At 32.0% G+C, this 10,779-nt stretch overlaps 1 protein-coding gene across 4 annotated transcripts; it reads right to left on the bottom strand.

Annotated features, from left to right (window-relative positions):
• Positions 1–25: 25 nt before the first annotated feature.
• Positions 26–5,771, bottom strand: LOC109181572 (serine/arginine-rich splicing factor SR30-like). Of its 4 annotated transcripts, XM_019331404.1 has the most exons (15): positions 5,667–5,771; positions 5,056–5,144; positions 4,558–4,623; positions 4,386–4,460; positions 4,185–4,287; positions 3,519–3,565; positions 3,364–3,421; positions 3,232–3,281; positions 3,045–3,101; positions 2,856–2,971; positions 2,710–2,781; positions 682–715; positions 452–601; positions 308–326; positions 26–273 (listed from the first exon to the last, which is right to left on the bottom strand). In XM_019331404.1, exons 2-14 carry the CDS (start codon positions 5,137–5,139, stop codon positions 312–314), a joined length of 927 nt encoding a protein of 308 aa, XP_019186949.1. In that variant the 5' UTR covers positions 5,140–5,144; positions 5,667–5,771; the 3' UTR covers positions 26–273; positions 308–311. The 4 variants fall into 4 exon arrangements, 2 of the variants coding, with proteins under 2 accessions (XP_019186949.1, XP_019186950.1); XR_002054228.1 differs by lacking the exons at positions 26–273; positions 308–326 and adding an exon at positions 1,102–1,240 and having other exon boundaries at positions 539–601; XR_002054227.1 differs by lacking the exons at positions 26–273; positions 308–326; positions 452–601; positions 682–715 and adding exons at positions 1,148–1,240; positions 1,353–1,608.
• Between the last annotated feature and the right edge of the window lie 5,008 nt (positions 5,772–10,779).

Consider the following 10,779-nt stretch of genomic DNA (forward strand, 5'->3'; position numbering starts at 1 on the left):
GCAGGATTTCCAAGGCAGTGTTGTCTATATATGAAAACTCAATAGTAATAATAGTATAGTGTGACCATAAAATCCACAAATTCTACAAAATCGCCAAATCCCCAACTTTGAATCTATATTTTCAACATCAATATATATAACTCCATAAATTCTATTGTAGGCAGTACTAGAGAGAGTTTCTGCCAGCCACAGGTCACTAATCAAGTTTCAAGCACTTTAAACACCACAAAATCCTCGTCGTTTTGACATCTATTCTACTAGCCTTCAGATCTCTCCTGCAATAAACACCATTCCTCACATTTTCAGCAACTTCAAACAGATCTCTCCTGCATAAACACCATTCCTCACATTTTCAGGTAAATTATTTTAGGTCTTTTGAATATATATATATATATATATATATATATATATATATATATATATATATACACAAGCATTCTTAGGCACTTACAGAATGGGGATGAGACAGGCTCCCACTTCGACTTCGACTTCGGCTGGGGCTGGGCTCTCTACTCACAGAATGGGGATGAGATAGGCTCCTACTTCGGCTTCGGCGGGGGCTGGGCTCTCTACTCGTTGCAGCATGTTTCTTCCCCTGAGCCTACATAATACCAAAAGTCAGTGCTAGTTAATCAACACTATATAAAGGGAGCAAAATGCTTTGCATTATAAATTACTTACAGGTGATGCTGGAGATTTAGATCTTGACACAGATCTGTAAAAATTCAAAAACAGCACATTTAGTAACATGGAAACCGAATGTATCCAATTCTAAGCCCAGACCATAACATGATTTCTTCAGTGAATCTCAGCACCACTCATCATTTCTATAAGCTTCATTTGAATCTGAGCAAGCTTACATTGACCACATAAATGGGCAGTTCCTGCCAGCATATATATAAGCTAAAGACAGACCAAGAAATCATTATTGTCTCATTCTGTTAAATTCCACTATAACCAGACCATAATGGAAGCAAGATTAGTTTTCCTGGATTTCCAGTACTGTTAATTGCTAGCAACATTAGCACAAACATGATTCACATTAATGTGTCACATCCATAGAGATCCACCACATAAAGCATTTAATAAAATGCAGTTTACCATCCAGGTTCTGTCGAGGGCTGTTATCAACTACACAGCACACTGCCACAACCAAATGAGTTGCATCATTGCATGAATTTCAGCACCATAACCATCAAGTCCTAACAAGCAATCCCCAGATCGCTGCGGATAGCCAAATCTAGAAAAGAAAAAAAGCAATTTTCATAAAATCGTATATTAACCGCGAAACTGACAAACTCCTCTCATGTTACCCCTCCAAGAGACCAATTATATCATGAGCCCCAGCTCACCATGTATGCTGAACACTGGGTTGAATTTTTATCACATTAGTGATAATAAATATTGATCACAACTGGCAATGAGTGCTCATTAATTTTAGATGTTCATTGACCTTATAGGTTCGTCACCAACAGCATCTAGCATTCACTAAGGCACACATAGCTATGTAAGCCAGACTCCCTAGTAGACCAACTGCCATTCTGAGAAAGCATGGTGGAGAGGAAGAGATGGAATGGGCTAACAGATCGAAGCATCCCACTGTATGACCTAGATCATACATAAAGCAATTTTTTGTCTATAAAATTATGTAGCCTGAAAAGAAATTATTGATCCACATACCAATGAAAGGAAATATTATCTTTCCAGCCTAAATATCCAAATTGGTAATCAACAAAAATCTCAAGTTCCAAAAACGAAGTACTTTTCTGTAAATTGTGTTGTCTGTATGAAATTATATTTTCAAGTACCGATGAAAAGACATTTCTATGCAATCCTAAGCACCTAATTGGCTAATAAACAAAATGGCAACCAGAGAAGTTTTCATAAGCTCCAAAACATCAACTTTGTCATATGTGCTATCCATCTTGCTGAATTATGCTATAGCAAATCTTGCTGATAAGGCAGTCCCAAGAATGTAGTACAAATAACACCTCGCAATTTTAAATTAAAAGAGTAATATTCATTTCATTATTATGAGGCAATAAAGCCTCAAAAGCCTGCAAAATGGTGTAACTGTAAACAAATTTTCTTTGGTTGTTTGCCAGCTTTAATATTCAATATAGATTCACACTTCATTTTTCTTCTACTTGGTCATTCTAATAACTGAAACATATTTGTAGGCCTTAATTATAAATAACTATAGTGGTTTAACTGACTTGTACAGACCACATTATCCAACATTACAAAACTTAATTAGAAACAATCTTTAGAAAATTGTGTTCAGTATACAAATTAAGTCCAGGTTAGCCTTAGACATATAGTTGGATAATGATTTGACTTTTCTAATCACAAACAACAGCTGGACATTTTTTATTCAAGAAAGAAAATGGCTTGCAAAAACTGACATTTCATCAAAAGCATAAATGCTTTCCTCCACCTTAATTTTTTTTTTCATTTTTTTAATAGTAATTAAACACAGCCAGACATCTCAATAAGGCTGAACAGATTTGCTATGGTAAGCCAAGAAGATAAATTTTCAATTTATACAAAATGCCTGACAAGTGTCATTGCCAAGATTATATCAATGTTATTTTCAGTAAAAATTAGTTCAGTTGTTCACATACACAGCAATATACCAAAATCAGAGTTGATAATATTGACAAATAGAAGAAATAACTCGTTGAAAAAAAACACGTGAAATATAAATACCTTGAAATAGAACGGACAGGAGATATAGACCTCGACCGTGATCTAGATACTGATTTATCCCTTGGGGATACACTGCAAATAATTGTGCATTAGAGAGCAAATCATCTGCTGCAATTGATAATTAAGCATAATTTAACAGTGAAAACCTTCTGCTCTCGCTGCTATGGCGTTTGGGACTCCGGCTTCTTGAGTAATTTCTGCTCCTAGAGTAATATGGATTAGGACTCCCGGAGTAGCTTAGTTTGCTATCATATTTCTCAACCTATAAGCATTCACTGAATTAGAAAATTATTCATACATAAGAACTGACATCAGAGATGGGGTTCGAGACAAACCCGTATGTAAGCACGGGAGTACTGATTTTTGAATAGAGTGTCATCCAGTTTCTTTATCTGCAGTAAGAAAAAAAAAAAAAAAAAAAAAAGAGAAATATAAAATTAAAAAAATTCAGAAACAACTGAATTGGTGAAGACTACATAACTATAGAACTAAAGCACCCACTTGAGTACATTACTAACTTACCGCATACTTCATGTCATCATAGTTTGTATAGTCCACAATTCCTCTCATGCCTAAAATAAAAATAGTTCTCAGAATCAAGAATACAGTGAATACCAGTTGATAACAAAACATCATGAGAAATATCATGCCTACCATCCCGTTCACGATAAACTTGAGAAAAACAGACATCTCCAGCTCGGCGCATGTGATCCTAGCATGACCAAGACAAGTAAATCTTGTTAAGGCAACATTGGATAGTCTCTAAATAATGAAAATCAAACAAATCAACCAGCCAGAAGTATTCTTACCTTCAGATCCTGCCATGAGGCAGAAGAAGGAAGCCCAGTAACCAGAACTGCAAAACAAAACTCTCAGAATCAAATTCTTGATGTACATTTGATTAAAAGATCTGCGCACACATATAAATAACCAACTACTAGGTACATAAGAAAACAAATGATCAGCATAATAAATACAATATCAATTGATCAAAATAAGAAATAAAGAAGTGTTGATGTAAATAAAGATAAAAAAAACCCCATGCTAAATCGCTGACCAAACACAGGCTATTGAAGATTAGTAAATAGTAACTTTCTTTGGGTGTGTGCACAAGTTTGTTTCTATTTGTAATAGATATTCAGTAAATAGGTTTTAAGTCTCAAAAACATTTGAATACATAGTACTTTTATTATGTACAAAACTTAAATAAATTAATAACTTCATTTATGTCCAATTATAAAATAATTATTATAGTTTTTTATCCTTTATTCATGGATATTATAAATATAAAGTATGCAAGCTCATCATGACATTAAACAGATTCAGCTCAAGTTAGAGTAGAAAATGACTAATTTTATAACAAAACTTTAAGACTCAAAACTTAAAAATACCAACAGACAAAAACATTCAAAAAGTTATCCCAGTTCTTCTGGAGAATCAGAACTATAGTTTGGATTCTAGAAAAATGTGCATACCCCGATATTCTGAGCGTCTTGAAACTCCACCACGACTCGCACCACTATAGGTGCTTTTGTGATCATATGATGAAGACCCTCGTCCACCATGTGCTAGTTCAACCTGATTAAATTGATAAAAGCAACATGTTAGAATCAGAAAGCAACAGAAACATCAGAAGGGAAAAACTACATATTACAATAGAATGATAGATGACTAACCCGCAAGCGATGCCCATCAAAGCTATAACCATCACGACCACGAATAGCATCCTCAGCATCACGAGGATCTTCAAACTGAAATAAAAGAAACCATTAAGAAAGTTTCATTAAGAAACAAAACTTGTTCAAATAATCATCTAACAGCTTTTTAAAACCCTAGCATTGAACTCACCTCTACAAACGCATAACCTGGTGGTCTTGATGGAATTTTCAAATCAATGTCAACAATATGCCCATACTGCAGCAAACCATCAAACAGATGTCACATTTATAGTAGGTCCATCAAAATTACAAAAAAAAAAAAAAAAATTAAAATAATAATAATAATAATAAGATAGAACACTAAGAAAACTAGGGTCTTAACTCTCAACAATAACTACCATAACCTTTCTCAATTAGGCACATAATCTAATTATTATGCCATCCTTTAACTCTCTCCCCAATCCCTTCTCTTTTCGTTTTGATAAATTACATTACATGCAGAAAGGTACAAAAGATGGTGATATGGGCATTACTTTCAATTCTAGAAGCACCTCATGTCAAAAATGTACAAGCAAACAGAATACTACAAAATACAAGTGAGGACTGAAATATGAATAGCCCTTATAGAAAGCCATGTACATCAGGACCATAAGTATGCTTTTATCATCTCATAAAATGGAAAACCAACCTTGTAAAACAAATCTTCAACTTCTCTCTCCCGGGTATCTTCAGGGAGATTGCCAACATAAACGGTCCTGCTTAAACGACCCATCACACCTGAAACCATTAGCAAATTTGTCATACTTGGTGAAAAATCATTTTAAAATAAGTATTCTAAGTGGCAAGTGACCTGAAAACTTGACAACGAAAATCGTTTGACGGACAACACTAAAAAAAATTTAATGAAACCAAAAAGATCCCAAATAATTTTTTTTTAAAACCACAGCATTCAAAATAAGCACGATATATTTTATTTCTTCATGCACTCCGTATTAAAGAGGTGAAAAAATAAATAAACGCTGTAGGCAAAACCCTAAAGAGCAGGGTTTTATTTCTCCCAATTTCTTTGTTTAAGCATCCGTCCATGGCAAATCGAGAAGAAACAAACAAACAAAAATAATCAAGAAAGACAGCAAAAATACATTGAAAAATGTAAACGAACAGAAACGAATTACATTTTTGTTCTACTGAAATCAATAATTGCCAGACAGGAAGTTTCAGACACAACGAAAGCACTCCACGATTCCAATTTTTGTTCCCCAGAAACAAATAAAAATAAAAATGGAGTAACAAAAATACCTTAAGCGAGAGAAGCAGGATAGTAGGAGGGAGCGCTGGATGTTCAGAGAAAGAAGCGACGAGAGATTGAGCGAAGGGGAAGTTCAGAAGCATACGGCGTAGTATTATATATATATATATATATATATATATATATATATATATATATATATAGTCCGTATCAGTTTAGTATAGAAAGTAGAAGCATAAAGGTGGGGAGGTGAAGTCATCACTCCACGACACGTATCCTACGACCAAACCCCAAAATTTGAACCAAACTTTTTTTTTTTTCTCTCTCTCTTTTTCGTCCTTTATTAATTTTTGAATTAATTCCACCAAGTCCCTTGTTTTTTATGGCGATTCCAAATTTAATCTCAAATTATCATTTTTACAATTTAACATTTAACATTTTTATTTTTTAAATATTTTTAGTCATTCTCACGACTTTTTCTATTTTTAGTAATAATATTTTTATCTTTTGTTATTTTTCCAGATTTCACCGGTTTAATTAGTTTAGAACTTTAGGTAACCTCTAATTTTTAGTAATCATATTTATTTTTTAGTAAAGTCCTAAATCAATTAAACCGGTTGAAAGCGGAAAAATAACAAAAGAAATATATAAAAAAGACAAAAATGTCCTTACTAAAAATAGGAAAAGTCATGAGAAAGACTTAAAGTGTCTAAAAAATAATAGTCTGGGATGCTGAATGGCAAAAACGATAGTTTGGGACTAACTTTGAATCGCCATAAAAAACAAGGGACCTCTGGTGGAATTAATTCTTTTTTTTTTTGAGTTTATTATACAATTGAGAGTTAGTGACCAAAATGGCAAAATCATCTATTATAGTGAAATTATTGATTTTGTCTCAATTATCATTCTTACCAAATTAAATCCTCAATTATGAAAATCATATTCAATTTTGTCATCTCTTAAGTTGAAATTATCAAATTGGAGGATATTTGTGGTACTTTAGTCGGGTGGCGTCATTTCTACATTTACATCTACAATCTACAAATCTAATAAGAGCAAATAATGTTAGGCCCTTAACTGGAACAAAAAAAAAATGTTTATAGTAGTTATTTCTTAAAATGAATGGTTCATATTATTTTGATTTTAGTATTTTTTAAGATTTTCCTTATTTACCTTCTATTATATTATTTTCTTCCCCTAAATAACCATAAATTCCGTTAGTATAAACTTTAGTAACGGAATATTCCGTTAATTATTTATTATTCTTAACATACTCATTAATTTATATAAGAAAAATCTTAGGTTCGAATCACATCCCAATTAGAGTTGGCATAATTGTTAAACATATATTATGAATATATTAAAATGTATTAAAAATATATAATATAAAATTTAACATAAACTTTGGTCAAATAATTAGTCCGACTAAATACATAACATTCAAAGTTGAGCATCAAATATTATAAATCAGGAACTTTAAAAATCATTTGATTTTCTTGAAATTTTTTTTTAAAAAAAAAACACATTTAGGTTAACTTTTTTTTTTTTTTTTACGTTTAATTAATCTTCGTTTCATTATCCCGAACGAAACTTAATATTTCAATTATACTTTTGCATTATTGGAATGGTTTAGGTTAGTATGATATTAATATTTTGTGTATTTTCTTTTTATAATGGTACAATTGTACATTACTTTACAAATATTATATTATTATTTTTTTTATCGGACAAAATTGTTCTTATATCATTGTCAGACCTGTGCGACCTAACTACAAAGTTGTTGATCATAAATACAATTACACATGGACTATAAAACGGTAGGAGCATTTTCCAAATAATTGACAATGTTAACATCATACTAGCTCCAATTGAACAAGTTTACACATCAGAATTTTATCAATGCATGAAAACTGCTAAAGAAATTTGTAAGTTAATTTTTACTATATCATTATAACAATATATATTGTAACAATATATTTTAAATTATTTATCATCATTTTCTATTGACAACAATTGTCATTTACAAACTTTCAAAACAAATTGTATCAACAAGGAATGAAGATTTTTATAAAAAAAATCATTGATTTCATTATTGTTGATGAAAAGTATGTACGGCACTTTATTACTCATATTAAATTAAATAAATTAGTTGCTACAACAAAAAATAATACATATGCATTTAATTAATTTAGAATTAGATGTGGTCTAATGGTACCCGGGTTAGACTTCCATTTGGAAGGTTGTGAGTTCAAGCCTCAGTGGAGGCGTTATTGGCTCTTGGTGTTTCAGTAGGTTGAGAAAGTATATGAACAGATCCTACAATCTAATAGAATTAGATGTTTATAATGCTTTATTTAAAAAAAAAATATTCATTATAAAAAAAATTTAAAAGAAATATAATTTCATTAGTTATATTGTCTTTATTTTCTACAATTCAAAGATTCCTTATCTTTTTTTTTTTTTTTGAAAATAAAGATTCCTTATCTTCAAATTTATTAATTTGTTATATTCACTACATTGTCCATTGTCTTTCTTTTACATTATCTTGTAATTAAATATCAAAGTTATAATACAAAACATGTTATATATATTTATTTACCAAGTATTTTATACAAATATAATAAATATTAATATTTTGTTTAATACTTTCACATGATAACCTACGACACACATCTTACAACACATAAAACATGTAGGGGAAAAACTACAACTACTAAATATCAATAGGTGTTTATAAGATAAAGAGTTCATATTACAACTAAAATCTCCATCATATACACAACAAGGCAAATCTAAAGCTTCCTACACCGTAATCTCATTGCATGATGAATCTCTCTATGCTGCTACCAGTAACCTAATTGCACATGACACACTACAAATTAAAAAAAAAAAAAAAATAGAAGACATGTACTGAAAATTAAAACAATGATAATGCTACCTAAAAGAGAATTAAGAAGAATTAGAGAAATTTAAAACAAAAGTAGTATTTATTTAGACTATCGCTTTAAGACTAAGTGTTTAGATTAACGTTATTACAAAGTTGCAAACATTTATTTTAGTGACAATTATAATCAATATCTCATATATTATCTTGATTTTATATACTTTAAATTATCAATTTAAATAAACAAATTCAACATTTATTTACCTATGCATAAAAATCTCCTATATAATATTGCATTGATATACTTTGAAAATTGAAATTAAATACTTATTTAAAAATAGTCATTAAACATTATCTCATTCGCGCAAAGCGTGTAAAAAAACTAGTATTGTTTATAAGATATTAAAACCCTAATATGAGCGTCACTTTCTTCTATCATTTTCTAAGCTTCAATCTAACCATCTTCTTAAATCCAAAATTTCAACACCACTTTTATAGTTATGTTACCTATGTATACTCACAATAATGCGAGAAAGGGTCGTTCAAGGGTTCACTATGGTGAGGCAAAATCCATCCCTAATTGTCAATTTTTCAAAGATTGAATGTGTGAACATTATGGACGAAAAAAAAAAAAAAAAAAAGGAGAAGAGATTGGAAATGAACATCTGATAATCAAATGAGTAAAAGTGGAGTAGTTAATTCATTAATTTTTCTTTTTTTGTATACTCACTAACTTTGTGTATGGGGAGAGGTGGTGGATGTGAATTTGTGAGATGGTTTTATCCTTTAATATGTTCAAGATCCAGGACAATTATTGAAATGAGCAAAAAATTAAAAGCCTAAAATCAAAGCTAAAAACCCACTCATACTACCATGGTTCAAAATTTCGGGTGAAATCGAAATCAATGTGTTGGTTTAGCGTTTTGACTGTTTTGTTTGTTTTGGTAGAAGGGATAGTGTTATGTAATTTAAAGGCTTAAAATGTTAGGGGTCGTTTGGTTCACGGAATGTCAGCTTACCTTAGAGAATGTTAGATTGCTGGGAATATTAGATTACTGGGAATGTTAGATTCCTGTGTTTGGTTAAAATTGGGGCATGTGATATAATCATGTTTGGTTTAGGGTTATCTTTTATACACACTATAATATCCTTAAGATAACCAAGGTTATCTTAGATTACCTAAGATTTTGAAGGGAATCACATTCCCTTCAAAATCCTATGTGGAGGGAATGTTGCATTCCTTGGGAATGTTAGATTCCCTAAGATAATATGAACCAAACACCGGAATGTGAGCTTTGGAATGTCACATTCCCTTGGTTATGTTATATAACCTAAACCAAACGCCCCCTTAGGGTGTGAACGCTTCATCTAGCTTAAGATGGTTGAGAGTGTATGTCTTGACTTAGAGCTGTCAAGGCGGGCTGGCGGGGCGGGCTAAAAAGCCCGTCAAGAATACGGGCCTAGATAGGGGCAGCCCTCCCCGCCCTCCGTTAGGCCCGCGGGCCCCCGCCAAAGTCCACCTATTTTTTTTTTTTTTAAATCATGTGTGATGTGTTCTTAAAATCTAAACTCTAATGTGACTATGTTAATAACTTAATTGCTATCTACTTAAAACACTTATTCATAAGAAAATAACATAAATTCGTTCATCATATCATGACAATAATGACACCGATAGGGGTAAGTATAATTACCGAAAAACTGATAACCGACTGATAATTTCGGTTATCGGTTATAAGACAAAAAAAAAATTCGATTCGGCTATTCGGTTATGAAGGTGTAATAACCGCGATCAGCGAATAACCGACACTATTATTTATAGTATTATATTATATATATATATATATATATATAACTAAAAAAAAAACGGGCAGGCGGGCTAGCCCGTCAGCCCGCCCCGCCAAGCCCGCGGGCTAGGCGGGGCGGGCAAAAAAGCCCGTTCTTCAAAAACACGAGCCCACCCCGCCCTTTTGGTGGGCGGGGCGGGAAAGCCCGGCGGGCTAAGCCCATTTTGACAGCTCTATGTCTTGTAATGGTTGATTGAAACCCTTGTACGTTGTTGAATGGAATTTTGGTTGAATTGAGATGTAATCATTATATTTTGATGGAATAAAATCATTGCTTTATAATAGGGGTGTAAATGAGCCGAGCTGAACTCGAGCGGCTCATTTAATAATCGAGCTTGAGCCGAGCCTAATTATTCTAAGTTCATGGCTCGTCGAGCCGCTTGCGAGCCATAATAATAATAATAATAATAATAATAATAATAATAATAATAA

The sequence above is a fragment of the Ipomoea nil genome, unplaced genomic scaffold, assembly GCF_001879475.1.
Source record: "Ipomoea nil cultivar Tokyo-kokei standard unplaced genomic scaffold, Asagao_1.1 scaffold1043, whole genome shotgun sequence".
Classification (NCBI taxonomy): Eukaryota; Viridiplantae; Streptophyta; class Magnoliopsida; order Solanales; family Convolvulaceae; genus Ipomoea; species Ipomoea nil.